Source organism: Coturnix japonica, chromosome Z, assembly GCF_054131305.1.
Source record: "Coturnix japonica strain WE chromosome Z, WE-NBRP24, whole genome shotgun sequence".
Lineage (NCBI taxonomy): Eukaryota > Metazoa > Chordata > Aves > Galliformes > Phasianidae > Coturnix > Coturnix japonica.
Window position 1 is genome coordinate 47,310,077 of NC_140702.1, and position 17,137 is coordinate 47,327,213.

At 39.7% G+C, this 17,137-nt stretch overlaps 1 protein-coding gene across 3 annotated transcripts; it reads right to left on the bottom strand.

Moving 5' to 3' along the window:
• Positions 1-1,604: 1,604 nt before the first annotated feature.
• LOC107306123 (monocarboxylate transporter 13-like) lies at positions 1,605-11,270 on the bottom strand. Of its 3 annotated transcripts, XM_085528417.1 has the most exons (6): positions 11,129-11,270; positions 8,866-8,956; positions 7,628-7,918; positions 4,429-4,572; positions 2,398-3,201; positions 1,605-1,831 (listed from the first exon to the last, which is right to left on the bottom strand). In XM_085528417.1, exons 3-6 carry the CDS (start codon positions 7,827-7,829, stop codon positions 1,605-1,607), a joined length of 1,377 nt encoding a protein of 458 aa, XP_085384543.1. In that variant the 5' UTR covers positions 7,830-7,918; positions 8,866-8,956; positions 11,129-11,270. The 3 variants fall into 3 exon arrangements, with proteins under 3 accessions (XP_085384543.1, XP_032297043.2, XP_032297042.2); XM_032441152.2 differs by lacking the exon at positions 11,129-11,270 and having other exon boundaries at positions 8,866-9,275; XM_032441151.2 differs by lacking the exons at positions 7,628-7,918; positions 8,866-8,956; positions 11,129-11,270 and having other exon boundaries at positions 4,429-7,543.
• Between the last annotated feature and the right edge of the window lie 5,867 nt (positions 11,271-17,137).

Genomic DNA, 17,137 nt, shown 5'->3' on the forward strand with positions numbered 1-17,137 from the left:
GTTGCTGTTGGGTGCCCCCAAAGCCACACCACTCCACTCCTGAAGTGCCCACAGCCCCCCAAGCCCCAAGCTGAACTCATTCATGCTTGTCCATTTCTTTACAGCACTGGGTGCACCAGAAATGAATTCACCGTTGCTGAGCAAGGGGAAAAAGTCACCTCCCTTCCTCTGATGGTTGCCATACCCAGAGCCCAGGAGGCTGCCGGCCTTCTGCACTGCCACTGGGAGATCTCAGGATGCACCCAAACACAGAAATCAGTGACAGGGGCTGTAAGTGAAATACACAACTTTAATAGAAAATACTGAATTATAATAGAAAGGAAACGTCCTATATTAAATGTCTCCCCATTATTTTTCCTCTCCAACACTTCCCCTCTGCTTCAAATGAAAAGAAATAGAAATAAAAATGAAGAGGTTTTTTGAATATCAGAACACTGCAGTGACCAAAGAAATCTAAGTTTTAAATTGACAAAACTGACATAAATGAAACTTTATTTTTCTGGAAGCTCCTAGTCCTTGCTACAGACCTCACATTGTAGGCTACATCCCTTCCACTGTGTGCTCTGCAGCCAAGCCCTTGCAGGTCATTGTTTTATGAGTAGCTGAGCTAATTTCCTGTGAATTAAATTAAAATCTTGAGTTAATTTTCATGGGACAAGAAATAGTTATTTTAGATGAGCAGCTGATGTTAATCATGGCTACACAGATTGAATGTTTGAACAGAGAAACATTCTGAAGTTCATAAATGAAGCAGCTATAAATGTAGAGTAGCTTGACTATTTTTGTTTTCAGTATAACATTTTTTTCTAGATGGGACAAACTTTTTCTTTTGGCATTTTATTTTTAACCTTTATCATTCTTGCTACACTTCAATCTTTGAATTTTATGTACCCATTCTGTTTAAAGCCTTGCAAGCATTGTTTTCTCATCTATCATACAACTGCACAAAGAGATATTTACTAGTTTTAATACACTGTTACATTTGAGAGTCTTACTTGGTTTGAAGTCCAACATAACTTTAGGTCTTCTACTGTTAATTGTCAGTCCTTCTCCATCTTATGTAAGTGCGCTTTTATCACGGCTTCTGATACTCAGGACTACATTTCTCTTTGCTGAATTATACTATTGATGTAATTTTCTCCATTTATGAAGTTTATTTGGATTCCAGGCCTGCTCTGTAGAGTAAGTGTAAATTCATTTCATATCCAGCCTGTTCAATGGTCATTCTGAATACTGCTTTCCAGGCTAAACATCTGCAAGCTGCTGCCTTTTTCTATTTTAAAGTGATGGCTCTGGTCTGTAGTTTGAGGAGAATGTTTCTGTCTGCTGCATACACACTTCATGGTAATTTTGTTTAGATCATAGCTTCCCTATCACAGCCTTGTGGGGCTCTGTTGAAGACCTGTAAAGGCAAAATGCAACTGCAGCATCAAAATAACATTGTGACAGTGGTTATAGGGATTGCCTGCTTGTAAACTAATGACTTTCTTCTTCTGTTTTAAACAATCTAATTCAAAACACCCATCATTTAAAATCCTACTGATACTGGCTTTCATGAAAACAAAGCACTTCCATAACTCTAAGTTGCATGATGTCCAATGTCGTCACACCACTACATCATGGTCTTGGTACCTCCTTTTCTGAAGTTTCAGGAAATGGAAGGAGGTGTAAGGTAATGGTGACTTCTCTGATTTAGTATTAGTGTGGCTTCCTCTTTCACTTCTTTGTTGAAATTGATCTAAAACAATTAAGAATACAGCAGCTAGGATGAGAGTGGCTCCTGCCATGTAGAAGCCTGCTCTGTAGTCTCCAGCCATGTCCACAATGAGACCTGGATAGGAAGAAAATAATAATAATAAAAGGCAGTAATGTGACTGATAGAACACAGGCCAGCGTGAATTAGTTCATCAGTGCGAACATGTCTTCTCATAACGGGAGCACCACCCTGACTATGTACTCTTTTTTGCAGCTTCCTACACTACAAAAGCATTAAACATTGTCCTGTTATTGCACTTGGAAATTTCACACGCTATTCACTATTCATCCAGACACTAATTGTTAATAAAACAAAGTGCTGAACAGTTTGAAATGCTTTCCAACTCAAAATATACCAGGCAATAAAAGCAATGGCAGAAGAGTCAATAAATTGCGCAGCTTTGTATCTTAGGATCCACATGTCCAACAGTTGCTGAAAGCTGGACCACAACTGCAGGGTTTTAAGGAGGAAAGGAGAGGCCCTCTGGTGGCCGCAGACTTTGGTATGTGACCCACCGTGTTACCGGCTTCCCCATTAATCATTTATCAAAAAGCCATCAATGTTACTGAAAGAAAAGACCTTGGTTTTTACAAAGCTTTAATCCACATAACACACCTGTGTTTATCAGGGTATAAACTTACCTGCAAGCGGAGGCCCCAGAAATCCTCCAGTGCTTCGAATCAGCATGAAAAGCCCTAAAGCACTGTCAAAATCTGACATGCCCACAACTTCTGCTAGCACCGTAATGTGAACAGCAACTGTTGTGCCAAAGAAGAATCCATAGAAGCCAGTGAATATTGCCAAGGACAGGTAATTGTTAGCCAGTGGCAGAAGCATCAAGGAGGTACTGATCAAGGTAATTGTCATTGTCAGTAAGTGAATAGTCTTCGTAAGGTGGAGATTGGCATACCAGCCACATAGCAGTCTACCTGCAAAATCCACCATAGCCAGAATGGACAGGAGAGATGCAGTCCAAGATTCGTCTATTCCCAGGCTGTAGCTGAGTGGAACTAAAAATAATGGAGGAACAAAAAAGCTCATTGCAGCTAGTATGCCAAACATGGCATAAAGCACAAATTCTGCTCTCCTCAAAAGCATCCAGTTGAAGGTTCTGTGTGTGATGGTAGACTTCCCTTCTTTGTCTCTCTTAGATGCACCATTGCCTGGTGGTGGTGGTTCAGGATGGCTCACTTCAGGGTGGTATCTGCTTGTCAAGGGTCGCATCAGTATTCCACAGACACAGATGTTGAGTTGGGTGCCACCTATGATCAAGAGGGCACCTTTCCATCCATACTGACCAATCAACCACTGGAAAAATGGCCCAAATGTAAAAGCAAATGCACATTCCCCAGCGCTGGCGATAGCATTGGCCAGAGCTCTTTTCTTGGAAAAATAATGGCTAACAATGCTGATGGCTGGTGTCCATGAAAAGGAAATCCCAAGTCCTGAAAAACACCAATACAAGTGCCATCAGTTAGATACTCTTAAAGCATTCTATTAAGCTGGAAATTACAAAGGTCAGTGCTCCTATGATTGCAAAGATAGTAACTGGGAATATTAAAATGTTTTTATTCCTAGTGAAAGAATCAGCTCATCTGTGTCATGAGCTACAGTGTATTTGTGGCTCTTGTTCTGTAAGAGTAGGTTGAATATGATGTATTATGATGTATACACAATTATATTCTCACCATGGAAAAAATAACAACAGTTGCTTTGACAAATAGGAAGGTGGTCCTAGATCAGATCTCTGGGTTAAGCTGAGCTGTGTTCAGTATCAGAAAGCAAGGGATAATGTGAATGAAGCTGTTGGTGTACCAGAATCACAGAATGACCCAGGTTGGAAGGGACCTCAAGGATCATGTAGTTCCAACCCCCCTGCCTGGCAGGGCCACCAAACATACACCTTTACTAGATCAGGTTGCCCAGGGCCCCGTCCAACCTGGTCTTGAACACCTCCAAGGACGGGGCATCCACAACCTCACTGGACAGCCTGTTCCAGGGCCTCACCACTCTCTTAGTAAAGAACTTCCCCAGCTACTGGTACTGCTCATTGTCTCTCCTGACTGCTTGGCTTCAAACCTCCTTTAATTTACTATTTTTACGGCTCTTTAGAATCACTTAGCAGGGTCAGGACTGGCAAAGAACTCAAATTCCAGATATTTTCAAGTATCCAGCACAGAACTGGGAATGGTTTATTTTGTTCCCTTCCAGCTTTGCTGCCTGCCAACTTCCTGGCCTCTTTTCACCTGGAATTGAAGGACTGAAATCAACTGAAAGCCAGAGAAGGTGCTCAAAACGTAAGATCACATAATAGAAAATACAGTGTCTTGGATGTCTAGGTCCACGTACTTCAGTGTGCTTTAGATTCCCCAGGCCTTCATAGAGCTATCAGCCTCTGATAAAAAAGTACTTTTCCTTTTCTGGTTACATACAATTTGCAGGTAAAAATCACTAGTATCTAATCAGTTTTCTACTTTGTCATGCAATTTTCTAGCACAGATTCTTACATTTAGAGTGGGAAAAGATGGAAACAGCCTTTAAATACGGTCACTGGTTTTAAATGTTTATAAAAGCAAAATAAAAATCAGATTTTAAAACTCCTTCCATTAGCATCCTTGAATAAAGTCTTTGAGTCGCTCGTGCAAGAAACCCATTAAGCCATGAAATCATACCCTGTAGGAAGCCAGTTGTTGCATACATCCAGATCATGTTGAGCCCAAGACATCCCAGTGCCATTCCTGAAAATGCAAGGAGTCCTCCAGTGATCACAACTGCACGATGGGTGTATTTTACACATAGCGAGCTGGCAACAGGGGCTAGATCAACAGCAGAACAGGAGCAAGAGAAACACGTTAGAAACATTAAGCAGAGTGACATGCTTGAGCAATCAAACAAAGCATTTGAAGAAGTAATAGCTTTATTGTGCATGCCAAACCCAATGGCTGTCGTGCACATGTGAGGGAGAGATGGCCTAGTTCTGTTGTATTCTGCTGTACAGGAAGGCAGGTCGAGATCTGGGCTGACAGAGAAAAGGCAGCACATTTAATATTAAAACTCCCAAATTCATTCGAACTATCGCCTGTTCTGTGGAGGTATTTCCCGTCTGCCGAATTTACCCTTTTTGTGAAACAAGGACGACCACTAGATGGAACCCAAGTAACACAAATAACCACTCGTTCCTTCCGCCTTCTTGTAGGATGCACCTACTCTGCTTCTCAAAAACCACCGATATTGTGGAAACTGGAGTCCCAAAACATAAAGAAATCCAATTAATGAGAGTTTTGTTTACAAACTGAAAGAAGGAGGGAGACAAAGAATAGGTGGCAGACCGAGAGGGAGCTTTTATAGTAACTTGTAGGGGCAGGCTATTGTACTTTCACCTGCGTTAAGTAAGATAAGAAGTGACTTTGATAGCTAAGGCAAGTGAAATAAACCTGGCAGGGTGGTACTAACAGCCACAGAAGCTGCAGGATTCAGGCTGTCTGGTAGATGAAATACAAATAAACATTATTTCAGTATTTGCATCAAAAGTACAAGGATTTGGTGAGCATGTAGAGATGACAGGAGCAATCAGTAATGGTCTGTCAGATGTAGAGGGAGGGATGAAACAAGAAGATGTGTATGAAGCTGGAGACTCATATATGTACAATGAGTAAAATGAGAGAAAAGTAGCTTGAAGATAACAAGAGGCAGCTGTGGAAGTGCTAGTGATGGAGGTAAAATCTGCAGCTGCAGAAGGGCTGATACAAAAGGCAATATTTTTTTTTTATGAGAATGAGAGGAAATAGGCAGAAATGCAACATGGGGTAGCAGGAGGAAGAAAGGAGCTGGCCACAGAGCTGGGAATGGAGAAGATAACAAGGGAACAGAGTCTGAAAGGATAAAGGGCAATACTCAGGAAACTTGCAATCACAGAGCCAGAGAGAGAGGTGATGGAAGAGGCACACTAATACCAAAAGGAGGCCTATGTAATGGGGAAAATCCTTGCTCTTGGTAAATCAAACAGCCTGTTGTAGATGCAGATCCTCAGACAGAAATGTGCTCTCCTTCTATGCAAGATGCAGACATGCTGATGAGAATATCCAAATGGGAAAAATTAATAATTTACTAATCATCCTTCATACTGAGCCAAATGACACATTGAAGGTTTCACAGTGGAACATGTTAGGAAGTGCTAAGCCAGGCCAGGAAAGATGCTTAAGGAACTGGAGGCTCAGGTGATCTTCGTCAGTAAGTCTTCTGTTCCCTATAAATGAAGCAAAGGCAGAAGGAAAATTACTGAGTGATGCAATAATTCACAGATTGCTGCATGGAAGGGTTTTAGAATGTTTGATTATCAAGCTCAGTTCACTGAAAGAGGATAATTTTCAAATGATTTCAAAGAAAGAGAAGCAGGTTCTGCTGAAAACTGAAACAATTTTCATTGAAGTAGGACAGACTAAAACCTGTTTAGGCCACTGTAATTTGGTGGTATATGAAAAGCAAAAAATAAAAATAGTAATTTTTAAAAACTGTAAGACCTTGAGTTCTTTTATCCTCCTACACTGACATTTTTTCTTGCTGCATTAAGTTCATGTGTCCGAATGACATAGTAGTATCACATTTAGGCCAGTGGTAAGTCTGATTTGTAAACCAAATAATTAGATTTTAATAGCCATGCATGAAACAAACAAACAAACAAACAAACAAACAGGCTTTTAAAGGATTTTTCAATTGATTATTTCTGTCAGAATGAAAGAACACTGCAAACCAAACTTCAAGTGTAACACCTTGTGGAACTAGTAAAAACTTGGCAGCCCACGATTTGCTTTATCTTTGGACTCTAAATTTGATTGACTATTATGTCCTTATTTTATTTTTTCCAAGAAAGATCTGTTGCTCAAGATCCTTGTAAGCACTAGGCTTGGACTGAGTAGGATGTGTATAATTACACAGTATCAATGAAATGTCTTCACAAACAAAACTGTAATAAAATTTATGATATGAGGATACTTAGTGCAATTACATTTCTACATGAGAGTATGTAGACAGGACTTTACAAATTCTGTGCCGTTCTTGCCCATACATGTTTGAAATTGTCACTGCTATGGTAAAGCATGATCGCAGTGGCACAAAAGGCTCTGATTACTAAATGAAGAGCCAAATGCAGTGTGTTTTATTTTCTTCCCTTCTTGCTTTGGTAAGATGGAGTATTTGACCTGATTCAATTGCTCACAGCATTTGGCTGATATATAGTTCTCTCTCTCTTCCCTTGCTGTCTGTTTACTGTCTGTATGGTCTTGTCTTCCTTTTCCTCTCTATGGGCGAACTGATTTATTTTTTTTTTTTCCTTTTAATCTCATGAGTTTTCTGTTAGATAAAGGACATGGGATCGCTTTGAGGAAAGGAAGGAAAGCCTGAACTGGCATAAGGCAGAAGTAGAGGGAAGCTTTGTGGAGTGAAAAAGGAGAAGAAACAAGGGAACTGATGTCACCATTTTGGTAGCAGATGGCTTATTTAGTAGGCAGGGTCACAACGTTTAGGTCTTGAAGTACTTGGAAAAATGATAGTCACTGTCAAATCAGTGAACTGGCACAGACTGGATTAGAACGTGGTCCAGCATTCTCTGAAGTTCTTAGGATTATCATCCCTGAGTTTGATACAAAGTCTGTAGGAAAACTGAATCATAAGACTAGGTACATTGAGTGCTTTAAGGTAACCAAATTTCAGTGTATACACAGAGGACCCACTATGCCATTTAATGTCTGAGGCACATTTTTATAAGAGGAAGCAAATGCCAATTTTTTTAACAGAGAGAAGAAAGAAGTGTTGTTCTTGCATGTTTTAATTTTATAGTTAGGACTTAAAACTGAAAGGGCCACTTCCACGTACCTCCTAAATGAAAGGTGGCAATAGTTACTGAAGTGATCCAAGAAATGGTGCTTGCAAGTTCATCAAAGTGCTCCTGGATTTCAACAAAGAAGAGTCCGAAAGTCTTGAGGACAGCAGCAGTGAGGCCCATCACTATGAAGGCTGACACTACCACAACCCATCCATAGCCACCGTCTGGTGGACTGCTGTCTTTGCTCTGCATCTTTTCTGCTTCTCAAATCTTCTCTCAGTTGTGGTTTGACTTGTGTATTTATTTTTTAGTAGTGGTTGTGGCAAGGACCTTTAGAAGAACTGCAAATTAATAGAAGGTCAGGTGTTAAATAAGTGAATTGAAACAGTCTTGGAACATTAGAGCAATGCTTATGACTTTTCATATTACTCTCTGTGTTCCAAATTCAGAGCCATTGTATAATTTCTTGGTAATTCCAGTGGCAATACATCTTCTGTCTACATTAACAAGACATATACAACCTCAAAAAAAAAACTGTATTAACATGAAACTGCGTGTTATTCTGGTCTCAAAGCTGTGCCTTAAAGAACCAGGTCTAGATGTGGTAGTGGAAGACTGAACACTAACTCTACATCTTCAGGTTTTACAGCACCTTTTCACAGCATGCAATGGGTACTAAAATTTTGACTGGATAACACAGATAAGTCTGTGTGGCAGAAAACTTTGGAGGAATGCTTTGAAAAGTTCTTTGCCTGAGAAAATCTCTAAGCTGTGAGTTGTCAGAAACTTTATGCTTATGCTGTTCTTTTACAAAAACACGTTATTTGGGCCTGAACCAATATTTGGACCCAAACCAGATGTTTTTATAGCAGTAAAAATATAGAGTAAAATTGCAGGGAATACTGTATAAGAATTTTGGAGTGGTCTTTGTAGTGCTGAGCATTTATGAATACTAATGGTTTCAGAACTGCTAAGACTTTGAGTAAAAATATGCGGCATTTGTCTACTTGCAAAAACATCCGAATAGGCAGGTACATCTTATTAAACACAGAACTGAAAAAAGCACTGTTACAATTTTGTGACATACTTGGAGCAACTACGGAGTGCACAGAAGAGGTAGGATCTGCCTGCGAGAAGGAAATATTCTGACTTTTTCTTGCTTCTTTATGGATACTAAAAACAACCGCGAGTGAGTATCCTATACTAAATGCGAGAGACTAAAGAATCCAAAGAGGCATTGCACAAGAAACAGGGAGAATGTGAGCATAAAACATTCATAAGTACTTACGTTTATTTTCATTGTGTGCAGCAAATGTTTAGGGAATCCATATCACTAGCAGCCATCCAGCACAAAGCAAAACCCACTATTCCAGGAGATCCTGAATAAAAGCAAAAATGTCGGGGTAAAGAGGCTATCAGATCAGGATCAGGAGCAAAAACATCCTGCTGCCTTGTGCCTGGCTCAGACTTCTGGCTAACACATGGCACTGGCTGCATTTGCATGACAGACATAGCCAGACAGATTCATCAGCTGTGGAAGGCCTCAGAAACATCCTGAAAAATCTTGAGACTCAGACACGAGAGAGGAAAGAATGTCTCGTGTTTGGGCCCATGTGAAGGAATCTGGTTTTAATTCCCACAGTTTCTGGGTGACGTTGAGCAAGACAATTGATCTTGCTATAACTACTCTCTCAGTTGTCAAATACGGCTGATACTTTCTATGGTCATGGATTTTGCAACCTGAAAAATGTTAACACTTGTATTAGTGCTCATATGCTCCAAGGAAATACAGGAACTTTATCAAGCTGTAGCCACATCCTCATACTGCTGTGCTGAAGTGTCGTGGTCATGGTTTGTTCTGAGGTACTGGGGAACACACACAGAAAAGCTGCAGCAACACTCAGGCAAAATAAGCCTCTTAACACAGAGTGATCGTGATAGTGCTGCACTCTGCATGGACACGCCAAGGAAAGGGATTATCACTTGTGCCTCAAGACAGATAGGAGAAATCCTGCTTTTTACCTGGCAGCACCCTGAACTAAAACAAGCATAATAAAACCTACTACTTCCTGACACCACCCAAGGCTCTTCACCTTCATTAGGCAAACTCTGCCCTAGGAGGAGTATAAATCAGGCTCTGCTGCTCATAAGACTTAAATGAACACTTTTTTTTTCTTATTAAAAACATATCTTCTATGTCACTGCCCAGAATTCAGTATCCAGTCTGTATTAATGATCAAGATCTCACATGTAACTCCAAAGTGAAATTACTATTTTAGTCACTTGATTAATTAAGATTTTTGTCTCCCCAGTGCCCTACAGATTTGGAAGTAGTGCAGGTACATATGTAGGGAACTGCTGAAGTGCCTGAGCTAAGTAAAAGAAAGCATTTTAGTTTGCCGTATAATCTTGTGAAGACTGATTCTTGCATAATTTAGCTGAGTTTTCTGGTCTAATTTACGTATTTCAGAATAGCAAAGCAGCTCAGTGTCACAGAACATACGTATCGCAGAAGAAACTGATACTGGAACCACAGAAAGACTATTGCTGCCATGAGTGCTGGTCTTGTTTTCAAGCAATACATAAACCCCCAGAATAATTGCACAGTTTCAGTCTTTTTTAGAGGTTGGATGGACTCCCCAGGAAAATAGCACTTTATAGAAGAGCACTATAACACACCAATGTTTTAGTGCTGTGCAGAGCCAAAGATATTTCAGTTCTGAGCTTCTCATATTGCCCTGACAGCAAAGGATCTGGGGTGAACATGGAGCTGGGAAGAGACAGAACTGTGACAACAGACCTAAACTGTCAGAAGGGATATTCCGTACCGTAAGGCATCATGTGAACTGGCTGGGCATCAGCTTGCAGGAGGTGAGCAATTGCATTGTGCATCACTCGTTTTGTAAATATATACATACACAATTATCATTACTGTTATTTCTCTCTTTTCTGTTTTAGTGAATAGTTTCCATCTCAACCTATGAGTTCTACTTCTTTATTTATGACTTTCTTCCTCATCCCATTGGGCAGGGGAGTGAGGGAAAGGTTGTGGGGTGCCGAGCTTCTTTCTGGGTTAAACTCCATAAGATCTTCAGTAAGTTTACAACAGACTAAAGCAATGATTTTTTAAAATATTATATTAAAAGAAAGATGGAAAGAACCAGAGAGATGAATGGTAATTTATGCTGAAACTTTACATATGTGCCTTTGTACACAATGATGGAACAGGTACTTACTGTGTTTGCCAAACTCAGATGCCTTCTGTTCTTCATCTAAGACTCAGTCTGACCAGATGATGCACACACACACACCGCAATTCCAGATACAATAGAGCTGTGCTAGTTACTGCTCTTCAGATAGAAAATCAATAGAACCTCTCCATAAAACTGTCTTTTCTAACTTCATTAACATCATCTTGGTAAGAGCGTGTCTAATGAATATGATCTATAACACAATTTACTGTCACATCACATCAGGACTGAAAAGAGTCACCGAATGCTCTAGCAGTCAGTTTAAAGTAGCAAAAATTAAGTACTGCATGAAGAAATTACCTTATTCAGATAATCCAGATTTGTGTGGGAAAAGTTCTTCTTTTACCTTGTAGCTGCATGTATGTTCTTGAGTGGTGCAAACTGCTGGGTCATCTTACGTGTTGTTCCTTGTATGCACAATTCAGGTAAACAAGCCACACTGTCAGTCAGGTAAGTTGTTTGACTTTACAAAGAACCCATGACCACTCCCCAAAATTCATTTGGCTCCACCTACTCTCAGAAAAGCCAAGTTCTGTCATGAACTAGAGATCAGAGAAATTAAAATCAGGAAGGGGTGAAGGGAATGGTGTGGGAAGGCATTCAAATATGAATTGGTTTTTGCTTTCCTTTAAGTGGCACAGCAAAAGGACTACAAGCATCATATAGCCTGCATCAGCTACAGATTCCAAGCCTGCAACATGCATGGTCAGAACATAATGAGGCACTCTTCAGGCACATTTGTTGTGTGATTTTCTATCATCTTTTTATTTATTCATTTTTTTCTATGAGTCCCAGCTCCTGAAATACCATACTGCTCTGCTGGATTTCAGAAGGCTTTTAGATCTCAGCTATTTTATTTTGTATTTTGTATTCCCTAACAATCTGCATTGCACTACACTCATGTCTATTCAGTAAGCCCACTATTATAATAGTTTGGGGCTGGGAGTGGAGAGAGGTTTGTTGCAGTAGTTGGTTGCTTTGTGTAGCCTTTTTTTTAAGAGTTATTCTGTTAATCTTACAACATGACAAGTTATCTCTGTGGTTTATGTGAATTAAGGAGGAGGATGAATGTACAAATTGGCCAGCTGAATTACATACTTAAGACAGATAAAAATGTTTAGATTCATGTTTTCTTTTTATCCTCTGAAGTACTGCATGAGACACAAATAGCTCCATAACTTTGGGGCTGACATTTGAGATGCTAAATAGGAAAGGGAAAACAATTGTAGTTTTCAGTCTGAGGTCTGATAAAACATACCAGCTGCCATCAGACAGAATTTTTGTAAGACTGGAGAAGTCTAAAAAGGGGCAAAGAAAAATTCTTTAGTTTTTAAAGTGTGTTTAAATGTCCAGTGCTGACAGAGTATTTGCTGCCATCCCATTTATTCACACCTTGCTGCCGCCATGTGAAGCTTTACACAGTGAACCAGGTGGGTGAACTGATCTATCCAGGGAAAACACACATAGGAGTAGTACTTTGATTTGAATAAATCCATTCTGAGTCTTCACAAGGTAGAAGGCAGAGAAAACTGGACATGAAGTCAGCCTGGCAGATAAGGCTGTTTAATCCCATGAGTGAATCCCATGGGAACTGTAGAACATTTAGTATATTTCTGTCTGCAAGACTAAGAGGCCTTGCGCTAAAGATGCCTTTACACTATATCTTCTCATAGGCATATATATATATACACATGTTTTGTGGGCTGGTAGGTCTTGTTTTTGCAGAGAATATTCCTTCCCTCCTAACCCTGTTGATCAGCATTGCTTTTTGGAGACAAATTGTGATAAAATTTAGCATCCAGCAACTGTATGTGCACAGGTGGGTGAAGGCACAGATTGTTACACATATGGTGAAGACTGTGTTAAACAAAGATGCATCTCACTTAGAGCTATAAGCCAGATGGAAACAAACAGCAATACAGATGTTTATTGCTCCTCACAGTAGAGATGAACATTCTGTAGTCTCTCTGGACAGTCTGTGCTAGTGTTCTACCACTCTCATGGTGATTTTTACCTTTCCCAACATCTGACTTGAATTTTTCTTGCTGCAGCATATGATTTAAGCTTGTAGTCCTTTTGCTGTGTCACTTAAAGGAAAGCAAAAACCAATTCTTTACATAACCACTGCAATACTACTGAGGGTCAAAGGGACTGTTCTACCATTTGCTCTGAGGCTTTGTTTACTTCATTAGAAGATACTGTATTGTATCTGTATTGATAGATACTGTACTGTAGAAAAGGAGGTGTATTGGATAATCTAACAAGAGAATATCTCAATTCTTTTTTATTTTTTTAATTTTTTTTTAACATGGTAAAATAATTGGAACAAGAACAGGATTATTTGCAGCAAAGTGTTGGAAAGACTTGCATGTTGTTTATTATTCATGAAGAACTACTCATAACTTAAAACCAGAACATTCCTATTGATAATGCACTGAACACTCACTTATGGTGCATCTTAACAGATACATTTCATCTCTAGTCACAGCACATAATTTGAGTAACCCAGAACTACTCTCTTGTATTACTATCATAACAGATTTTTTTGCTCAGTTTATCAGGCTAAAATATTATTTGTACAGTTTTCTGTCAATAAAGGTTATCTTTATATTATATATGCAGCTCTGTGTGGTCCTTCTCTCCAATCATCTGTTTTCGACACATTTTACATTTCAGAATTAAATCTAAGACTCTCTCATTTCACCCCAAGGAAAAAAAAAATCACTTTTATAGATGTTGCTTACATTTGTATTTTTTCTATTTAGAAAATGGTGGTCTGAGAGACCCTTCAGGTTTCAGTTCATAAACTGCAGAAAACCATTTATTCTAGGTGGCAAAAAAGTTTATTTTCTATTTAGATCTACTTTGTCAGTTTAGCTCACACTAAGCCAGAGTGCCAGTTACCACTTTAAGTGCTTGAGTAAGCACAAAATGTGTTCATAGGTAGACTGCTACGTTAAATACGTATTTGGTGTGAATTGAAATGAGAAGCTGCCGGGAACACCTGCACTTCACAGAACAGTGATGATTCAGAGGAGATTATGCTTAAACTTCGCCCAGTGATGTCACAAAGAATTATTTAACCATTCAGGAGTTAGCTGGTGTCTTGGATTTTACCAGTAGGTTTGTAGAAAAAAAACCAAAACAAATTGTAAAGGGTTTAAATACAGGCTGGCTTAGATGTTCCTTTCCAAATGCCTTTTTATTGCTAGTCTGGAAACTGAAATTAATGGCTCTGGTCTCATCTGTCATAACTGGTTGCAGTTCCATCAGTTTCAAAGGTGTTTCACTGTTTTCACCCTCAGAAAATGTCTTCATTAATTTCTCTATGGGAAGAGGTCTGTTTTCATGGAAGATACAATCTATCTAACCTATTGTTTTTTTGCTACTATCATAGAGTATGAGAGATGCAGTAAACAAGTTTCTAAAGTATAGTTTTTATTTAAATAAACTTCACAAACATAAAAGGCCAGCCTGATATAATCTCCCATCAGTCAGCAGTACTTGGGTGGAAGGGGAGAGAGGTAAGGAAACTTGTCTCCTGCATTCAGCATTCAGTGGTGGTGATCATGCTCATCTCTCCATCTGGGACTACTGGCTCTGACTGTCTTTTTTTTACTAACCAAAACCCTTTGGAGAGCATTCTATGAACAGAGAGTAAGCCAAGGAAAAATGTTGCAAACCCACATGAATTCTTAATTAAAGAGCATGTTTACCAAAATAACTGAATCAAACTGACTTTACATTTGGTATGCAATGAATTGTCTGAGGAAAGATGTTAGCATGAAAGAGAACTAGGATAATACACAGAAGAAATAAACAGGGTGACAAAAAGAGCTAACAGAATGCAAATCTGAATTGAAACAAGTGAGGTGTGTCTGGCGGTCTTGAAGGAGAAAAAAATGAGCTTAATCTTGATGTGAATGAAGAAGGAGGACCAGGGAGGTGATTCAGTTTCATAAAGTCACCAAGGTGATGGATGAAGGTGGTAATTTCCATGCTTGATTATTAACTCACAGAATCACAAAATCACAGAATTATCAAGGTTGGAAAAGACCTAGAAGATCATCTAGTCCAACCATTACCGATACTTCCCAGCTAAATCATATTCCTCAACACAACATCCAAACGTTTCTTGAACACTCCCACGGTCGGTGACTCCACCACCTCCCTGGGCAGAGCATTCCAATGCCTGACTACCCTTTCTGAGGAGTAATACTTCCTAATGTCCAGCCTGAAACTCCCATGGCACAATTTATTTATTATTTTTGGGGGTAGATAGGATAGCTGGCAGTTAGAGGATTGAAGCAGAAAGGCAGCAATCTATCTGTTGAGTGATTAGGGTTTGGCAGAAGCTGTCAGACTGCACAGAAAGCGAGATATTTAATAGATAATGAAACAAAATATTGCTTGCATTTGAGCTGGGTTCAGATTATCATATTATCATCTTCACAGAATCACAGGAAGGTTGACGTTGGAAGGGATGTCTAAATCATCTAGTCCAACACCCTTGCTCAAGAAGATACCTAGAGAAAGTTACTCAGCTCAACCAACTATCATGACTTTAAAATTAACTGAAGACTTCCAGTCTTGAATCAAACAAAGAAGCCTTCTGTCATGGGATCACAGCAGATGCGCTAACTCTACCTTCCTGCCCCTTCCTCTTCTTCACTGATCATTCTCCAGCAAGCCCTTGTCTCCCTTTAATATCAAAGGGAATGGTGAGACTGAATGAAAGTGTATCCTATTCACAGAGAGGTGTGTGACATAAAGCTTGAGATGAGAAGATACATCTATCTGAAGAAAGGTGGTCTGGGCTTCTGACAAGCAACAGTGAGCTAATTTTCTATGATTATTGGTTATGATTACAGCCATTACACATGGAGCACGTAAGGGAGAGAGTACAGAAAATATGTATCATTAAACAAGAGTGAAAAGCACTGTTTAAGCTTAAAGGCTAAGCAGAGTGTCAGTGCAAACTACCACCCAACTGTGTAGTCTAGAAGCTGTAATTTTTTTTCCACTTCCAGTTCCTGAATGAGTGACCATGATACTACAACTCTGCTTTATAGGATGATGATTCTAATGTTCAATTCTTGGGGATGTGTGGAGAGCTGATGAGACATTTGCTGCTGTTGTATCTTGAGGAAGAGATGAACGTGTTTAGCTGAATGGACTCTAAATGTCCTCTGGTTGATGCTCGGGAAAGGTTTTACAAGGATTCAGTTGAAAGTACAGACATCAAGGGAAACGAGCTCATTCCATGATATTTTCTTAAACTACACTGACATACTCAGTGCCATCCACAGGACCAGTACTGTGCTGGAGAGCTGTGCAATTCAGTGAGACAGTAAAGACAAAGAAGAAGAAATGTAAGCTTTCTTGATAACATGAAATGTGCCTATATAGAATAGTTTTCAAAAAACACCTTTTTTAACTGAACTAAATAAGTCATCAGCAGCCCCAGCTAAGTGAAGATGTCTATAGATGCTGGTGGCTCCAATTTACAAGGGCAACAAGAAAGGTCCAGGGATTAAAGGCCTGACAGGGCATAAAGGAAAGATGAGTTGTTAGAAGCGGTTTATGAAGTGCAAGTCCTGCATTACTGACATGACCTCCTTCTATGACAAGATGCCCTGCTTAATAGATGAGGGAAAAGCTGTGGATGTCATTTATTTGGATTTCTGTAAAATATTTGTCACTGTTTCCTACTATATTCAGCTTGAGAAACTGGCTGCTCATGCTTTAGACATCTGTACAGTTCACAAAGTGAAGAACTGGCTGGAATGCCAAGCTCAAAGAGTTGTTGTGAATGGAACTGACATTTAGATTGATGGGCCAAGTGATTGTTCCCTTGTATGCAACACTAGTGAGAAAAGATGCTGAATATTTAAACCCCTTACCACAAGAATTTGCTCAGTACTGCGCAGAGAAGAGCAATGAAGCTGGTGTGGGGACCAGAAAACAAGACACATAAGGAGTGGCTGAGAGAACTGGAGTTGTTCAGCCTGGAAAAGAGGAGACTGAGGGGAGACTTCATCACTCCCTACTGCAACCTGAAAGGAAGCTGCAGTGAGGAGGTGTTGGTCTCTTTTCTCAGGTGACAGTTATTAATATGCAACTAAATGGTTTCAAGTTGCACCAGAGAAGGTTTATAGTGGACATCATCAGGAAGAATGTTGTTCATGAAGAAGATGGCCAAGTGTAGGAACTATCTGCCTGCGGGAGTGGTGGAGTTGCCACTCCTGGAGGTATTTAAGAGGCATGTGGGTGTGGTGCATAGGGATACAGTTTAGTGATAAGACTTGG

Coding starts and splice junctions, on each gene's coding strand:
- LOC107306123 (XM_032441151.2), bottom strand. CDS start 4,798: ATGTGCTGCCTTTTCTCTGTCAGCCCAGATCTCGACCTGCCTTCCTGT. Junction 3,202..4,428: donor AACAACTGGCTTCCTACAGG/GTATGATTTCAT, acceptor GGTGTTTTTCAG/GACTTGGGATTTCCTTTTCA. Junction 1,832..2,397: donor TCTGGGGCCTCCGCTTGCAG/GTAAGTTTATAC, acceptor CTTCCTATCCAG/GTCTCATTGTGGACATGGCT.